The following is a 19269-nucleotide window of genomic DNA, read 5'->3' on the forward strand; positions in this document are numbered from 1 at the left end:
CAAGGGGACAGAATTTAGGACTGTGATAACATTCCCACCAGCTGAGTATCATATGAGTATCAGTTCCCCCAGGCTTAACACTGTGACTCCACTTTTTTTTTTTAAATTTTTAATGTTTATTTATTATTGAGAAACAGAGACAGAGCATGATTTGGGGGAGGGGCAGAGAGAAGGGGAGAGACAGAATCCGAGGCAGGCTCCAGGCTCCAAGCTGTCAGTGCAGAGCCCTACGCGGGACTTGAACTCACAAATCGCAAAATCATGACCTGAGCCAAAGTCAGACGCTTAACCAACTGAGCCATCCAGGTGCCCTGTGACTCTACTCTTGACATCACATACATCCTAGATTGTACTGAGTATCACTCTGCATCTTTGTTATAAAATAATGAATAAAAAAAAACGATCTTCCCCTTGGTCCCTTCTCCTGGTCTCAGGTTCCTTAGTCTAGGGGTCATTCAAGCATGACAAAGCAACCATGGGTTGTCTATAAATGAATGTGACTGTAGGGGGGCTTGGGTGGCTCAGAGGGTTAGGCGATCGACTTCAGGTCATGATCTCAGTTCATGAGTTCAAGCCCCGCATTGGGCTCTGTGCTGACAGCTCAGAGCCTGGAGCCTGGTTTGGATTCTGTGTGTGTGTCTCTCTCTCTCTGCCCCTCCCCTGCTTGTGGTCGGTCTCTCAAAAATAAACATTAAAAAATTTTTTTTAGAAATGAATGTGACTGTGTTCTTATAACACTATTTATGGACACAGAAATCTGGATTTCCTCTAATTTTCATAGGTCACAAAAATATTATTCATTTAATTTTTTTCTCCCCAGCCACTTAAAAATGTAAAAACTATTCTTAGTCTGTGGGCAGTACAAAAACAGAAAGTGGATCAGAATTTGCTGACTCATACATCTCCAACTATGTTCCTCATAAAAACAGACATAAATAAAAATGAGAGAGAATTTAATGGTATACACAAGTTTGCCCACTGTCTCACTCAATCGGCACATCCTTAGAGGGAGCACAGGCTGGGAGACCGGTTGCTATTCCCTCGGTTCGCCGCAGTTTCCACATGCTTTTCACAGCATACATATCTCACCTCATGGAATGTGAGTTTACATTTTGAATATGTGCTTTTTTGTACCACACTGGTCCTAAGCACAAGCCAACACCTTTATCTGATATTCAACTGAATAAAGAACCAACTATCCTAATGCTGAAGGATAGGCTGATCTATTGGATTTGCTAATGACAGTATGTTTGTTTCTAGTGGGTCACATATAATGTACACTATGGAAAATTTAAGGGATTTTTCCAGTGGTAATTTTAATTACATAAAATTTTCCTATCATGCACTAAGTTTAGAGCCTCGCTACTTACACATAAGGGATGAATCTATTTTTATTTCTTAGAAAACAAGGATTAAAACATGAACTCGATATACAATGTTCCTAAGGAAAAAAAAAAGAAGGCAGGACAGAGGAATGAAGGTTCGCCGCAAGCAGCAGGTAGCCAAGTGGCTTCCAGCCAGTTGTCCACATAAACAAACAAACAGGGGTGTTTCTAAGAGCCCATGTAATAATAAAATATTGACACTACATTTCTAGAAAGGAGCACTAAATTCCCATTATCATTTGAAATATTAATATTCCCTAGAAGATGGTAGTAAATATTATCTTCAACTCTGAATGAGGAAATGGCGGTCCGGAGTCCAGAGAAATGTAGAACAACTCAGCTAAGGGTACTGTGATTCAAGTTGCTGGGGGCACAAAGATTAACACTTGGTGCTTCATGCATTTTCCAAGCTGTCCACAATCGCAAAAGACAGCAGTGACTGGAATATCAAAGCAGATTCTCTCTTGTGTGACAGTCACAAAGAATACTTAGGGCAGAGGAGGATGGTATAGGGCAGAAACAGCTGGAGGGCTTCTACAGCATGAACAATGCAGCAAGTAAAAATAGGAAAAAACTAATCCCAGATATGTTAACCCTCAAAAATAGATACAGATCTTTAATTTAAAATAGAGAAAGTTTATTCATGGAGAAAACAGTTACAGAACACCCTTAGGGCTTTTTTAGTCCAACAATTAAAATTACATTTAAAAAGTCAACAGGAAGAGTTTAGACCTAAAAGAAATCCGGAGAAACTCCTATTCCCCTTTCCTTGGATTTAGGTATACTTTATCTTTTAGGCAAGACAGACAACTATGATTGATTTCTTTTCTAGGAGATGAGATGTCTAGTTCCGCTATCTTAATGTGTATAGGACTCTTTTGTGAAGGTCAGAAAAGCTGGAAGAGAAAATCGCAGACTCTGAGGATGGCTAGAAGGATGAAAGGGAGGCGAACAGTTGGCTCTTGGAAGCACAATCTAACCACAAATCACCAGATGGGGTAGTGGCAGGGGCTTAATGTTATGTTTCCCATTAATAAAATCTGAGGTATTTAATAAGGCTCCATTAATGTGGAAACTCACTTCTACCTCCCCCAGAGGTAACGGCAGAGGCTGAGAGGGCTGTTCTGGAAGGTCAAAGCTCCTTGGACTTCTCACGTACATTAGTGCCAACACCTAACCAGACTGGACCATAGCAAATGGTCTCTGAGCAGAGTGATGAATTGCTTTCCTCTTCAGGATGGGTTCCAAGGCAACAGTGTGATCGATGATGAGTTTTTCCCTGTTTTTGGCTTGTCTTGGTGCTGAAGTCTACAGCAATACAAAAAGTGTGGTCATTTACTTAAGACCTGCCTGAGCAAAAGAACGGGCTCTCCAAGTCTCAGCTGTCAGGGTTTAACTTTGCTCGTTTTACTTGGCTATTCTCATCATCCAGATGGCAGAAACCTTCTGTGGTGATGTCTCTTTTCTTCTCCTCTGTGGGTTCCGAAGGGAAGTCCTGGTCTATGGCCAATACCTGTCGGACAGTCATGTTAACACGAGCCGTTTTCAAGTAGCTGGTGCATACCTGCCAGTCCTCCTCAGAGCAGGGCTCTACCACTGAGTCTCTGGGTAGGACGGCTGGGAGAGGCGTCTCCAGGCAGCAAGGCAGGCCTTCCCCCTGAGAACTTGGGAGGACCCTCGGGACTGCATGATTCAACAGGCGGCTGAAACCTGACATTACCATGATGTCACCGCTGTGCATAAACATGGCCGTGGGGGCTTCATCTCTTTTGAGACCACCCAGGAGAAAGATAGCAGACTGTCCGAAGCTACGAGAAAATAAGTAAAACAATACACAGTAGTAAGTTTCTGTTACTAACCGTGGCTGGGAAAGTTATTGCCAACTGTACTTTTTTCTAATTTCAGCTTGATATTTATTGCTTGCACATCCTTTTCAAACTGTGCTAAGACCCTTCTCTTCTGGCTTGTGTAAGTGACCAACCCATGATCTGCTGCTTACACTTATAATAGCCCACAGTACTGTTGCAAAATAAAATTTAAAGCAGTTAAACAAGTAGATTAAAAATGAGAGAGAGAGAATGCGCACGAGAGGCGTAGAGAGAGGGGTAGACACAGAATCTGAAGCAGGCTCCAGGCTCCAGGCTCTGAGCTGTGAACACAGAACCTGATGCGGGGCTTGAATCCACAAACCATGAGACCATAACCTGAGCTGAAGCCAGATGCTTAACCGACTGAGCCACCCAGGTGCCCTGTGTGATGCACTTTCAAGATTTAAGCCTTCCAATAAATTGAGTCCTTTACTATATTTATCATGGTTGTTCACTTTAAAGATAGGACAATTAATAAAAGACTGTTCAGGCACTTTATTTGTGAGATACAGGTGTAGCACTTTGCCCAATTTCATGTATGTTTAGGGAGACAAGGCGAGTAAACTACTCGGGGTTCTGTGCTTTCTCTTCCCTAGTCCAAACAGGTTGCTCACTTTGCCTTACAGCCTTCCACTGCCTATTCCACACACCACTGACGATACCTGTCAATACAAAAGGCAGATTCCACACATCTTAAACAGAAATATAACTGTAATTTGGTCATTACTCTTAAGGACTAGGCAAATTTTACTTATAACACTGTTAAGATGCCCAAGAGTAAAAGATTAGAGAGTCCAACCATTTCTTAAAGTTATAGCTTTTATTTATTTATTTTAGCTTAAAAATGCTTTAAAAAAGGAATGAAGTTTTAGGCAGTAATCCCAAATCCCTGGAACCAGCTTACCTGAAAGACAGCAGGGGTTTGGAGTGATCTAGTTCAGATCTGTCTACATGGATTCCCAGAGTGGAGTCCAATCGGTAGTAATTTAGGATGCCTGCCTCGGCTCGGAAACCCTGAAATCCACAGGCTGCAGCTACTTGCTCTGAGAGGAAAGCCAGGTCAGAAGGGAAAGGTGTATAATGATCGGCTGAGTATTTCTTTGATAAAAGTAGGGAAAATAAGAAAAATAAACAATGATCTCAGGAAAATAGGAAACTGTGGCAGAAGATTAATTACTGCTTTAAAATGATCTAACTTACATGTAATTCTAACACAGCATGATTTATCCATCTGTTTTTGAGGCATCCGGTAATCTTATAATGAGACATTCAAAATACTGAGCACCTGACATGAAGAGTCACTTCTCTAAACAAGACATCCAGATGGCCAACAGGCACATGAAAAGATGCTCAATGTCAGTCCTCATCAGGGAAATACAAATCAAAACCACACTGAGATATCACCTCACACCAGTCAGAGTGGCTAAAAAGAACAAATCAGGAGACTATAGATGCTGGAGAGGATGTGGAGAAATGGGAACCCTCTTGCACTCTTGGTGAGAATGCAATCTGGTGCAGCCACTCTGGAAAAGTGTGGAGGCTCCTCAAAAAATTAAAAATAGATCTGGGGCGCCTGGGTGGCTCGGTCGGTTAAGCGTCCGACTTCGGCTCAGGTCACGATCTCGCGGTCCGTGAGTTCGAGCCCCGCGTCAGGCTCTGGGCTGATGGCCCAGAGCCTGGAGCCTGCTTCCGATTCTGTGTCTCCCTCTCTCTCTGCCCCTCCCCCGTTCATGCTCTGTCTCTCTCTGTCTCAAAAATAATAAAATAAACATTAAAAAAAAAAAAATTAAAAAAAAAAAATTAAAAATAGATCTACCTTCTGACTGAGCACTAGCACTGCTAGGAATTTACTCAAGGGATACAGGAGTGCTGATGCACAGGGGCACTTGTACCCCAATGTTTATAGCAGCACTTTCAACAATAGCTAAATTATGGAAAGAGCCTAAATGTCCATCAACTGATGAATGGATAAAGAAGTTGTGGTTTATAAACATAATGGAATACTACTTGGCAATGAGAAAGAATGAAATATGGCCTTTTGTAGCAAAGTGGATGGAACTGGAGAGTGTTATGCTAAGTGAAATAAGTCATGCAGAGAAAGACAGATACCACATGTTTTCACTCTTATGTGGATCCTGAGAAACTTAACAGACGACCATGGGGGAGGGGATGGGGAAAAAAAGTTACAGAGAAGGGAAGGAGGCAAACCATAAGAGACTCTTAAAAACTGAGAATAAACTGAGGGTTGATGGGGGATGGGAGGGAGGGGAAAGTAGGTGATGGGTATTGAGGGCACCTGTTGGGATGAGCACTGGGTGTTGTATGGAAACCAATTTGACAATAAATTTCATATTAAAAATAAATAAACCATTAAAAAAAAAGAAAAACAAAATACTGAGCACCTATAACATGGCAGGCACCATGTCATGCAGTGATAAATTAAACAAGTTCACCCTGTATGGAGTCTATACATGAAACAATTATTATGTCTCTCTCTGGTATACTTTAATCCCAAATAGGATCATTCTCTTAAGATAAAAGAGCAACTCGGGGTGCCTGGGTGGCTCAGTCGGTTGAGCGTCCGACTTCGGCTCAGGTCGTGATCTCACGGTTTGTGAGTTCGAGCCCCACGTTGGGCTCTGTGCTGAAAGGTCAGAGCCTGGAGCCTGCTTCTGCTTCTGTGTCTCCCTCTCTCTCTGCCCCTAACCCACTCGCATTCTGTCTCTGTCAAAAATAAATAAACATTAAAAAAAAATTAAAAAAAAAAAAAGATAAAAGAGCAACTCAGAACTGTCACTGCCAAGAGGTACATGATGACCAAATGTAATGTGATGTCCTGGAACAGAAAGAGGACATCAGTTAAAAACTAAGAAAACTGAGGGGCGCCAGGGTGGCTCAGTTGGTTAAATAGCCAACTTTAGCTCAGGTCATGATTTTGCGGTTCATGAGTTCGAGCCCCGTGTCAGGCTCTGTGCTGAAAGCTCAGAGCCTGGAGCCTGCTTTGGATTTTGTGTCTCCCTTTCTCTTGTGTCTCCCCCACTCACCCTCTGTCTCTCAAAAATAAATAAACATTAAAAACAATCTAAGAAAACTGAATGAAAAGCTAAGGAAATATGAATGAAATATGGACTTCACCATTATAATAATGTATTAATATTGGTTCATTAGGTAAGACAAAGATACCATAATAATGCTAAGATGTTAATAATAGGGAAAACTGGGTGTAAGGTATATGAGAACTCTGTACTATCTTTTCAACTTTTCTGCAAATCTAAAACTATTCTAAAATACAAAGCTTATTAAAAAAAAAAAAGCAACTCAAATATGATAGCCAGTTTGGTTTTAGGACCCTCAGCCCATATATGGCCTACTGCCAATTTCGCCGGTCAATTTCACGAGATGCCATGCTCAAAACTTTGGAACTGAAACTGACTTATACCATGGTCAAGGCGGGACCTTAAAATGGAAGTAATTTTCAGCATTCATCTCTCTGAACTGTTTTTAGCACATAAAGATCACAAATATCCTTCTCTTTAAAAAAAAAAAAAAAAAGGCCAGAAGACTCTTTCTCTCCAAAACCCAGCAATTCAGGAGCACGTCAAGGTGGTAGACGAGGGTGAGGGCTACCCCAGTGAGGTAAGCCTGCAGCAGCCCCAATCCCCTTTGTCTCGCTGCTGCTCTCACATCGCCCTTTGCCCAATCAACCTCAAAATGATTAGAAAACCCACTTCTGTCTTAAATCTCCGCGAGTGTCCTGATGTACCCCAGCTGTAGCAAAGCTCTGGAGAGAATGTATTTACTTTGGCCAGAAGTGAGCTTTAACTTCAGGTTAAGGATGTGATAAGTCTTTGATGGATGGCCAAGTCTCCTCAGGTGAAATTTCTCTTTTATTTTTTCCTTTTCCTTTTCCTGAACTGTAAATAAGAGTTCCTACTTATTCTTGAAGAGAACTTTAAGGGATTTTCTCCACCCTTTTAAGTTTCAGTCCTTCACAAGATCAACTACTCAGAGCCGTTGTTCCAACACAAGGCTGGCTGTGCTGTGATCAAAGAAGCGCCTTTGTGGGCTTCTAACTCCATCCAAACTGTCTATCCACTAGTCTTCTTATATCTCTTCCACTTTTCTCTGCTTACTCATTTAGTTTCTGGTAATTTTTCACTCCACATTTTTCTTAGTAAATGAGAGTACCTTTAAGTCCTGGGGGAATAACAGTACCACCAATAAAAATAACATCATAAAAAACAATGAGCTAACATTTACTGTGTTAATGCATTTAACTGCACAGAACAGCCCTAGCACTGCTGTTATGCGGGCATTGAGACTCTCACACCCACCTTATGAGGTAGGCACTATCCTATTCAATATTGAATACGGAATATTCATATTCAATCCTGGGCTGGCTAAGCCAGAAAGAATCACAGGCTATTTCCCCAAACACAGATATCTATATTTCCACTGAATCTGCATCACTGAAAGTAAGAATTATATCATGAACATTTCTGAGCAACATTTATCCTTATTTTGAGCAGTTAAATGTATTTGTTAATAAGCTGGGTTCACTGAAACTATGGAGCTTTTAGAAAGTAACTAGTTAGTAGGAAGATGGGTCTATACCATTCTGTTTATTCAGTTTATTCTAAGAATTAGTCCTTCCACTTGGTGGCAAACATCTCCTGGAGACAGGCTGCCAGTGATAAAGGAGGAACTTTTGGAAGCAGAGAGGTCAGGAAAGGAAATTGTACTTTAAGAAAAGAGAACTTTGTTAACTGTAGGACATTTTTTCCCATCTGTGTCTTTCTCAGACCTTATATAGCAGGCAAAGGTGTCTTTTTTGAGTTTATGGAAAAGTACACCAGAAGTATATGGAGCTCCTTTTTTTACACCAAATAGGTATCATGTAGAAAATACAGGCTCTTAGCATAACACTCTCTAGTTCCAACCACATTGCTACAAAAGGCCGTATTTCATTCTTTCTCATTGCCAAGTAGTATTCCATTGTGTATATAAACCACAATTTCTTTATCCATTCGTCAGTTGATGGACATTTAGGCTCTTTCCATAATTTGGCTTTTGTTGAAAGTGCTGTTATAAACATTGGGGTACAAGTGCCCCTGTGCATCAGCACTCCTGTTTCCCTTGGGTAAATTCCTAGCAGTGCTATTGCTGGGTCAGAGGGTAGATCTATTTTTAATTTTTTGAAGAACCTCCACACTGTTTTCCACGGTGGCTGCACCAGTTTGCATTCCCACCAACAGTGCAAGAGGGTTCCCATTTCTCCACATCCTCTCCAGCATCTATAGTCTCCTGATTTGTTCATTTTAGCCACTCTGGTGTGAGAACGTATCTCAGTGTGGTTTTGATTTGTATTTCCCTGATGAGGAGTGATGTTGAGAAAGACAGATACCATGTGTTTTCACTCTTATGTGGATCCTGAGAAACTTAACATAGGACTATGGGGGAGGGGAAGGAAGAAAAAAAAAGAGAGGGAGGGAGCCAAATCATAAGAGACTCTTAAAAACTGAGAATAAACTGAGGGTTGTTGGGGGGGTGGGAGGGAGGGGAAAGTGGGTGATGGGCACTGAGGAGGGCACCTGTTGGGATGAGCACTGGTGTTTATATGGAAACCAATTTGACAATAAATTTCATATTAAAAAAAAAAAAAAAAGAAATTTCCAGGGTTCATATCCATCCTAACTAATGATGTATTTTCCACACAATCACTCAAAGTATATAAGTCAAATCATCTACCAATTCTAGATGATCTTCTTTGCTGTCAAATTTATTAAAATCAGTGCTTTTGTTTAAACACCTCTGGTAGACAAAGACAACGTATAAAGATATATCTATAACTATAAACATATCTCAACATGTATTAAATTATTTGACGGAAAAAAAAAAGAAAATACAGGCTCAACAAACACTAAACAATAATGGAAACAAAGATTTTAATTGAGAATTGTTCTTAAATACAATAAAGAAAAATCTATATCCCTGAAATGTACTTAGAGCACCAATGACTTCTGATGAAATAATATAACGTAAGGGCATCTGAAGAAGAAATTTCATCCTGGGAAAAATTACTCATTCCTCTTGAGATACTGTTATCAAGAGGATTTTAAGAGACAGATGAAAGAGATCCCTGCACAAATGGATAATCTGATACTTTAAAATAGTGGCCAGAAAAAAAATAAAATAAAAAATAAAAAAAATAAAATAAAATAGTGGCCAGGAAGAAATCCAATCACTGAGCCCAAGGAGTGTAAAAAGTGGAAGACAATGGAATTAGCAAGAAAATGTGAATACCTTACTGTCCCAGTTATAATGGTAGCCTAGGGTCACCCAGCGCAACTTCTCTAGTAAACTTCGGGGTCTCCGTTTATTCACTTCCTTAAGCCTGTGAAGATTAGGGACAAAAGAGGATTGAATTATTCACCTCAATTGGCAGCAAAGGCCCTCTGCCTGGAGTAAATCTGCTTTCCTTGGTATAAGCTGTTGGCCAAGATCTTGATAAGAAAAATGAGAAAAGACAAATGAGTTGACCAAGAATATAATAACACTAAAAAAACATGTTAGCATCTCTCATTTTTAGTCCTTGTTCTAAATCCTCTGCTAAACGGGATCAATTTTAAGTGGCAAGTCTCCGGCATCTCAATAATGACAAAATAAGAATAACAACAGAAATGTTTTTACCCATCCACTGGAAATGGGACCACAGACACTACGGGTAATTGAAAAATTGGCTAACAGAGCATGTTCTATTTGGTTTGCTAAAAGTGGGGTATGATTAATCATAGGTATCACTATGTCTAATGATGGTGGCTTCCCAGAATTATAGGTTGGGGGAGAAAGTTTGGCAAAATATAGTATACAACCAAAAATAACTGGTTTAACAAGATTTCTTTAACCCTATAAACCAGCTTAGATAATTGAGGCTTAGCTAACAATTAAGGACCACTGTAATTGATTTGGTTCCGGACATCCATTTCAAAACACAGGGGGTTTCTGTAAAACAGAGAGATGCACTTCTTGCAAGTACATCCTGTCTCATCAAATCTATGGGATTAACTATGTTTTTCCTTTTCTTTTAATGTTTATTTATTTTTGAGAGAGAGAGACAGAGGTCAAGCAGGGGAGGGGCAGAGAGAGAGAGGGTGACACAGAATCGGAAGCAGGCTCCAGGCTCTGAGTTGTCAGCACAGAACCTGATGCAGGGCTTGAACTCACGAACTGCAAGATCATGACCTGAGCTGAAGTTGGACACTTAACCTACTTGAGCCACCCAGGCACCTCATCTACTCTTTTTCTAAAGAGGAAGAAGCTTCTTTGATTTACCTCTGAATACCTAAAAATGCAAGAATGCTAGGCCTAGTAATTTTAGTTTTTTTTCCCCTATGTGATTTATATCATCAATTGATCGAATTTTTTTTGGTCCCAAAACCACTCGTGTTTAAAAAGAAAAGATTAAACTGCTTTAAGGAGTTTATATTTGACAAGAGATGACAGATAAGTATAAGAAGAAAAAATGAGGGGAAAATTCAAGGCAGTATAAAATCTGTACTAAACTGAACATCACAAGACTTTGAGGGACAATAGAATTAAGAAAAAAGGAGAGCTCAAAGTTAGCTGTCTAATCAGTTAAGGCTTCATGGCAGAGTTGGGAGTTGAACAAGGCATTGAAGAATGGCCAGCACTTAAACAGGGAGCGGAGCAGTGGGCAATACAGGCATACGACATGAGCAGAAGCAAAGGATTTATTAGAGACTCACACTGTAAGTGGCACTCGTCTTGATGTTTGACAGAGTTTACAGAATAGATGCTATCTGTCCTCACAGAGTTTACATTCTAAGAAAGACACCATGACACAGATATACATCAAGACCAGCAGCTAAAAGGAATGGAACACTGATTTATTTAGGACAGCAGTGCAGAAAAGAAACACAGCAGATCTGACTGCTATCTTTTGAAAGGGGTCATTGGCAAGCATCTGGAACTCGGAATTTGGGGAGGTTGACACCGTTCCCAGAACTGCTGCTCACTGGGCCTAAACTTTTTCTGCAAAATAATAAGGTTTACGTTAAACACCAGCTTCCTTCTGGGAGTCTAGAATTTTGATATATGTCAGACAGAGACTGTCAATGTGACCAGCCCCTAGTCAAAACCTGGGCACTGAGCTTCCCGGGTAGACAACATTTCAAATTTGTCACAACTTGTTATCGGGGGAATTAAGCACGCCTTGTGTGACTTCACTGGGAGAAAACCCTGGAAGCTTGAGGCTGGTTTTCCCAGGACTCTGCTCAATTCATCTTTTCCCTTCACTGATTGTGCTCTGTATTCTTTGAACTGGAATAAATCCTATCCATGAAGACAACTATATCGTGAGCCCTGCTGGTGAACCACCAAACTCAGGTAAGGTCTCAGGGACATTTGGCATGAGAAAAAATGGATAACTAGTAACAATTTAGGGGAAACAACATGTAAGCTTGGCCAGTTACTGCCACTATCTGGGATGAACAGTTATCATGCAGAATGACCATACATTATTTACATTTTCTACATGTAAAAACTAAAAACTGAAAGAAAAAAAAAAGGAATGCACAGTTACTAACACAATCTGAATTCTATCTATGTGTCTTCAACTAAAGGTACAGATAAAAGAACTCCCTAATGATCCCCCAGGAGAATACAATCTACCTTACTAGACTTGAGACAGAAAAATAAGAACGACCTCTTATTTCTGGACTCAAGTGAATCTGATGTATCAGTGTGTATGCCACTTAGTTTCTGCCAAGTGGTTTCCAAATTTTAATGCTCATGAGAATCATCTAGAGGGCTTGTTAAAATTTGCATGGCTGGGTCCAGGCCTACAAATTCTGATTCAGCAGGTCTAGGGTGGAGCCTAAGAATTTGAATCTCTAAGTTCCCAAAGTAATGCTGATGCTGATGAATCAGGGGCCATACTTTGGGAAACACTATTTCAGCCAAAATTAAAAAACAAAACAAAATACCTTCCATCTTTCTAGATCAATAAAAGATCATTTTATTCTTGATGAGAAACCCATACTATTATACTAAAACTAGACTAGGGGTGCCTGGGTGGCTTAGTCGGTTAGTCAGACTCTTGATTTCAGCTTAGGTCATGATCTCATGGTTCATGAGATCAAGCCCTGTGTGGGGCTCTGTGCTGTCAGCTTAGGATTCTCTTCCCCACTCTTTCTTAAAATAAATAAACACTAAAAACAACAACAACTAAAACAAAAACTAGACCAGGGCACCTGGGTGGCTCAGCTGGTTAAGCATTGGACTCTTGATTTCAGCTCAGGTCATGATCCCAGGGTTGTGGGATCGAGCCTTGCACTGGGCTCTGCGTTGTTAGAGCCTGTTTAGTATTCTCTCTCTCCCTCCCTCTGCCCCTCTCCCTGACTCGTGTGCTCTAAAAAAATAAAATACAGGGAAATTAATTAAAAACAAACAAAAACCCCCAAAACTATGGGCGCCTGGGTGGCTCAGTCTGACTTTGGCTCACTTCATGATCTCATGGTTCATGAGTGCAAGCCCTGCATCGGGTTCTGTGCTGATAGCTCAGAGCCTGGAGACTGATTTGGATTCTGTGTCTTCCTCTCTCTCTGCCCTCCCCTGAGCACACTCTGTCCCTCTCAAAAATAAATAAACTTAAAAAAACAAAACAAAATAAAAAACAAAAAAACCCCCAACAACCTAAAAAAAAAACCCCAAGCCCCAAACTAGACCAATCTGAACAAATAAAGATAACAACAATGCAGCTCTAAAAATAATATAGAGGGTGATGGTATTTCAGACATCTGATATGGCATCAACAAGCTGCTTTTCCATCAAAAGATTCAAGTATATGCTATTGTAATTAACAAAGATTTATGGTATTAGTAAAATTATCAAAATTATAGTAATGACCAAACATGAGCAGAATCCTCCTGTACCTTTAAAAAAAATTTTTATTTATTTTTGAGAGAGAGAGAGAGAGAGAGAGAGAGAGAGAGAGAGAGGCAGGCAGAGTGTGAGCAGGGGAGGGGCAGAAAGAGGTAGAGACAGAATCTGAAGCAGGCCCCAGGCTCAGCTGTCAGCACAGAGCCTGACACAGGGCTTGAACCCACAAACCATGAGATCATGACCTGAGCTGAAGTTGGAGGCTTAACTGACTGAGACACCCAGGTGCCCTGCCCTCTATGATATACCTTTCACAATTTTTTCCTGTTTTAGGAAACCAAAAGAACATCTCTTTTCTACCTTAATTGTATCACTATAAGGATGGCTTTGGGTTTTGCCTTGTATTACTTGGGGGGATTGGTGTAAGCGTATAAGAGCATTAAGCCCAGGCCACATAACAAAAAAGAAAAAAAAGGCTTAAAGACTTGTGCAGTAAGGGGTGCCTGGGTGGCTCAGTTGGCAAAGCATCCAACTCTTGATTTTGGCTCAGGTCATGATCTTGCAGTTGTGAGACTGAGCCCCACATCAGGCCCCACACTGTTAGTGCAGGGCCTGCTTGGGATTCCCTCTCTACCTCTCTCAAATAAACAAACTCAAAAACAAAAACAAAAACTTAAACAAACTTAAAAAAAAGCCGACTTGTGCAGTGAAAGTACAGTTGTGATGACTGAGTGTGCCATTGTGAGGATAATTACATACACACACACACATTTTGTGTAATGTGTTAGACCCACGTAGTTAGTATATGATTCCACCCTTGATTTCACATTGTCTTCTGAGAACACAATTTCAATTCTTGTCTTTGAAGGAATTTCTAGAAGGAAAGTCACAACAATGATAAGACCAGCTTTGCAGATGTGAGAGCACTACTGGCTAACACTGGCCACTTCCTGTCTCAACACTACTTAGTGACATTCTGGTCCCTGTGGGCTTTGGGTAACAAAGATTCCAAAATATTCACTCTTTTTTTTTTTTTTCAACGTTTTTTATTTTATTTTTGGGACAGAGAGAGACAGAGCATGAACGGGGAAGGGGCAGAGAGAGAGGGAGACACAGAATCGGAAACAGGCTCCAGGCTCCGAGCCATCAACCCAGAGCCTGACGCGGGGCTCGAACTCACGGACCGCGAGATCGTGACCTGGCTGAAGTCGGACGCTCAACCGACTGCGCCACCCAGGCGCCCCTAAAATATTCACTCTTAAGCACTGTGAATAGTTTAAAGCCAAAACCAAGTTTAACGCACTCCCAGATCATTTGCAAGCAGGAAATACTGATGGATTAATAAAGGGGGTGGGCTGTTCTCTTTTTAAACCTGACTTGTCCAGGGGCGCCTGGATGGCGCAGTCGGTTGAGCGTCCGACTTCAGCCAGGTCACGATCTCGCGGTCCATGAGTTCGAGCCCCGCGTCTGGCTCTGGGCTGATGGCTTGGAGCCTGGAGCCTGTTTCCGATTCTGTCTCTCCCTTCTCTCTCTGCCCCTCCCCCGTTCATGCTCTGTCTCTCTCTGTCCCAAAAATAAATTAAAAAACGTTGAAAAAAAAAAAAAAAAAATAAACCTGACTTGTCCAAAAGGAGGCCAAGAAGGCTTAACGCTTGGTGCCAACAGAGCTGCCACATCCACTCTAAGGAATGCAAGCGGTATGCTGGCACCTAACTTTAAATCTTCATCCAATTATCTAAAAGAATGTTTTCAACCAAATATGACCTTGATTACTGGTTCTCACTGAGAGCAAACACACTCCGCTCCCTGCCTCTGCTGCAGCTCCAGGCACCCATGATGGATGGGTCAGCTGGCCACCTTCTCCCCTGGTCAATGTGCCCACACAGCAGTCTGCTCATTTCCTGTCATGGCTAAGTGCTTTATGTACGCGCTGGCATTCTATGGTGCCGCTTTCAACTGTACCCTAACTGGGTGAAAATGGACTGTCCTGCCTGTCCACTCGTTGTGCAGTGGGGAGTTTGGGTGTCATAACTAAGCACTGGCATGGTCTTTTCTTCCTTGCTTCAAGGGACATTAGCAAATCGTTGTGAAAGCAAACGTCTGAGGGCAGAAAAGGTCTGAAGGCTGTTTTTGATAAAATACTATTACAGGTATTTATTTTTTTCAATCACTTTTAAAAGCTTGGAAATTGTGTCCTTCCTAACTCTGAATATTTCCCTCCATGACAACAACTTTCTGTTCTTCCTCTCCTAGTCTCTCACATCCATTAAACCTAAGGTTCCACCTCCTGTTCTCAGAACTCCATTTTCTCAGAATTTGAGTGCTTCCAGTTGTCTCCCTTCTCAACCTAAACCTCATAGTCAAACCCTGAAAATGGACATCCAGTTAATTCCATCTGGACTGCCAACACTGTTTTGCTATCTTGCAAATATTTACTCTCAGTTAATCTACCTTCTGTTCTAAACCTTCAGCATCCATCTTAAGTTGTGAGTCCTGCTCTTACTCCCTTTGAGGACAACAAGAGTCCAGAGGCCTGAACAAAAGATCCAGTGAGCAACTTTGAGCTTTCTCTCCCATACCTCTAAACTTTGCATAACCTTTACTCTGTCCTTCCCTCCCACCTGGTTTCAGCAGGGGTTCTACTTCTTTCCTCGAAGGCCAATTCTACACCTATGTTGCCTCCCATTTCCCTGACACAGCCTCAGAGACATTCCTTCATTCATCACCTTTCCGCTCCTATTTTCCAGTCTTCCTCTGCACTTTGGTCTTTCTCTTGATCTGCAGAAACGTTCAACACTTCCACATACTTAAGAAAAAACAACAAGCATCTTCTTAACTTAACCTCTTAGTCAAGTACCCTGCCTATGTCCCATTTCATTCTGCCCCACCTCTCTCCTTCCCTTCACAATCGAACCTTCCCAAAAGGACTGGACAGTGGCCACCCTCACTGCAACCTGACTTCTGCTTCCACCACTCCACCAAAAGTAGTTTCTTAATTTCAAGTACACCACTTAATTGTCCCTAGGCCTACTGACATGGTTGGCCCTTCTTTTATTCTGGAAACATTTTCCTGTCTTGACTTCTAATAGCATTCCCCCAACCCAAGCTGATACTTTCTAGAGCTAATGGCTTTTTCTCTGTATGTTTTCCACTAAACAAAAACAATCACATCCATTCTCATTGCTTCATTAGTCTTTTTTTTTTTTTAATTTAAAAAAAAAATTTTTTTTTTTAACGTTTATTGATTTTTGAGACAGAGACAGAGCATGAACGGGGGAGGGTCAGAGAGAGGGAGACACAGAATCTGAAACAGGCCCCAAGCTCTGAGCTGTCAGCACAGAGCCCGACGCGGGGCTCGAACCCAAGGACCGCGAGATCATGACCTGAGCCAAAGTCGGACGCTCGACCGACTGAGCCACCCAGGCGCCCCCTTTTTTTTTTTTTTTTTTTGAAGTAAACTCTATGCCCAATGTGGGGCTTGAACTCATGACCCCAACATCAAGAGTTGCACACTCTACTGACTGAGCCAGCCACGTACCATACTATACTATGGTCTTTATGTAGAACCCCCACATCTCCCTCTCTGACTTCACTCCTAAACTCAGTTTCATGTTTCCAGAGGGATACTGTACACACTTACCTGGATACTCCACCGGCATTTCAGAAACATGAATTTCTAAACTACACTAAGGATTGTCTCTGCTCCTTCTTCTCTTCCTCTAATCCTATTTCCATTAAAAATCTTAGATTATAATGTTACAATGAATGTGGAGGTGTAGTTATCTTTTTCGAGACAATGTTTTCGTCTCCTCTGGAGATATACCCAGCTGTGGAACAGCTGCACCCTCTGGTAGTCCTATTTTTTATTTTTGAGGAACCTCTACAGTTTTACATAAATAACTGCAGTATTATTTGTAACAGCCAAGACAAAGAAACAACCTTAGTGTCCACTGATGAATGAATGGATAAAGAAAATGTGATACACAACCCACACACGAATATTATTCAGCCATAAAAAAGGAAATCCTGCCATGTGTGACAACATGAACCTCGAGGGCACTGTGCTAAGTGAAATGTCAGATGGGGAAAGACAAATACTGTGTGATCTTACTCATACGCAGAATCTAAAAAATCCAAACCTGCAGAAACCGAGAAGACTGAAGGTGCCAAAGGTAGGAACGGGTGCGTGTGGGCGAGATGAGTGAATGTGGTCAAAAAGTGAAAACTTCCACTATAGGAAAGTAAGTGCTGGGGATGCAATGTACAGCATGGTGACTATAGCTAACAATGCTGTATTGTGTATTTGCCAAGAGAGCAGATCTTAAGGTCTCATCACAAGAAAAATTAATTATAACTCTGTAAGGTGACTGTTAACTTATTACAGTAATCATTCTGCAATATATACACATATCAAATTGTTATGTTGTACACCCTGAACTAGTAAAATGTACATCAATTATATCAATAGTACTGGAAAAAAAACTCACAACAAAAACCTCAGTTTTGCCCTATTATCCGTGGATAATCCTTAACTTCTTGTCTCTTGATTCCCATAATCTCTTGGTCAGCAAGCCTTGTTAACAATGTCTTTTCCAGACCTTTATCATCTTGTGCATGGATTATTAAGCTAGATATTTTTTAATGTTTATTTATTTTTGAGAAAGAGAGAGAGAGAGAAGAGAAGAGAGAGAAAGCATGTGCGCGTGTGGAATAGGGGCAGAGAGGGGGGACAGAGGATCCAAAACAGGATCCATGCTGACAGCACAAAGCCCAATGTGCGGCTCGAACTCACAAACTGAACTGAACCATGAGATCATGACCTGAGCTGAAGTCAGATGCTTAACCAACTGAGCCACCCAGGTGCCTCTAAGCTAAATTCTTAATTGTGTTTTTTCCAACAACTGTATTTTCAGTCCATTTTCCTCATGGTATAAGAATTATCTTTCTAAAGTGAAAAACTGGTTACTAATCTTGATGAACTCCCACTGTTTATAGGACAAAGTCCACACTTTGCCATAAGGCATGCAACCCCCCTTATAATGTGGTTCTAACTCACTTTTCTGGTTTCACCTCCAAGCATTCCCCACAGGGAGGGTCCATTTTTCATGGCTGTGCCTTTGGCCATACGCTTTTCTCTACTGTCATGTTCTCTCTCCTCTTCTACTCTACTCTCTGTACAGCAGATTTTTCTGACTTGCACACACTTTAACCTCCCTTCTTCTTCAGGGAAACTGTTTTCTAGTTTCAGTCTCTCCCTCTACTGTGCCCCCATAGCAACTTCCTCAACTCACTTACATGGCTTATTCATCTATAAATTCTGTATGTAAGTACTTGAACTCCTTCTTTAATTAGTCCCTTCCTCAAAGGCAGGGAGTGAATTTTAATCTCCGTATCTGTCCTAGCATCAAATATTTCCAAAAACACAAGTAGATAAGTTAACAAATTAATGAAAATAAAGTGGGAAGATACTATACAATCTTCAATTGATCCTTCTCAAATTCAGCATGTTTTTATCAGGCTAACTGAGAGAATATCAACTTAGTTAAAATAATATTTAAAGAACACCTTCTAAAATATATAAAGAACCGTGGTTGGTATCAAGGTTACAAACTTTTCAAAATCTGGGGCGGGGGAAGGGCCACGGCAGGTAGTGGAGAGAAGTGCTTGATGACTGGATTCACTCTAATAAATGTTTATAATAAATAGCACCACAAAGTTTTAAAGAAGTAGAAAAGGAGAAGGAATTAATTCTGCTTCCACACTGAGGACATTAATGGAAAAAACTTTCACATATACAAAAACAGGTGCAAAGTATTTCAAAAGCTAACTTAAGGAATAAAGCAACGTCGCTTCATTTAAATTAGTACTTCCCCTTGTCTTATTCTTTAAAGTTACTTTTGAATAGATAATATATTCACAAAATTCAAACGGGGTAAGAAAGGATCCACTAATTCCACAAATACTTATTGGCAATTACATGCACTGAAGAAAACAAACAGAAGGCAAGAAGATAAAGAGTGAGGGAAAATGGGGTACTATTTTTAACTTGATAAGGAAATCATCTTTTATAAGATGATGAGATCCAAAGACCTAAAGGAAGGAAGTCATTGGTTACC

At 40.9% G+C, this 19269-nt stretch overlaps 1 protein-coding gene across 1 annotated transcript in view; it reads right to left on the bottom strand.

Annotated features, from left to right (window-relative positions):
- Nucleotides 1-2000: 2000 nt before the first annotated feature.
- Nucleotides 2001-19269, bottom strand: part of ALKBH1 (alkB homolog 1, histone H2A dioxygenase) — a 28309-nt gene continuing 11040 nt past the window's right edge. The window contains exons 4-6 of the mRNA XM_058739857.1: nucleotides 9557-9647; nucleotides 4158-4351; nucleotides 2001-3193 (exon numbers count right to left, since the gene is read on the bottom strand). Of these exons, the coding sequence (XP_058595840.1) occupies nucleotides 2764-3193; nucleotides 4158-4351; nucleotides 9557-9647 (715 nt within the window). The 3' untranslated portion in view covers nucleotides 2001-2763. The remainder of the gene's footprint in view (nucleotides 3194-4157; nucleotides 4352-9556; nucleotides 9648-19269) is intronic.

Source organism: Neofelis nebulosa, chromosome 7 (genome assembly GCF_028018385.1).
Source record: "Neofelis nebulosa isolate mNeoNeb1 chromosome 7, mNeoNeb1.pri, whole genome shotgun sequence".
NCBI lineage: Eukaryota > Metazoa > Chordata > Mammalia > Carnivora > Felidae > Neofelis > Neofelis nebulosa.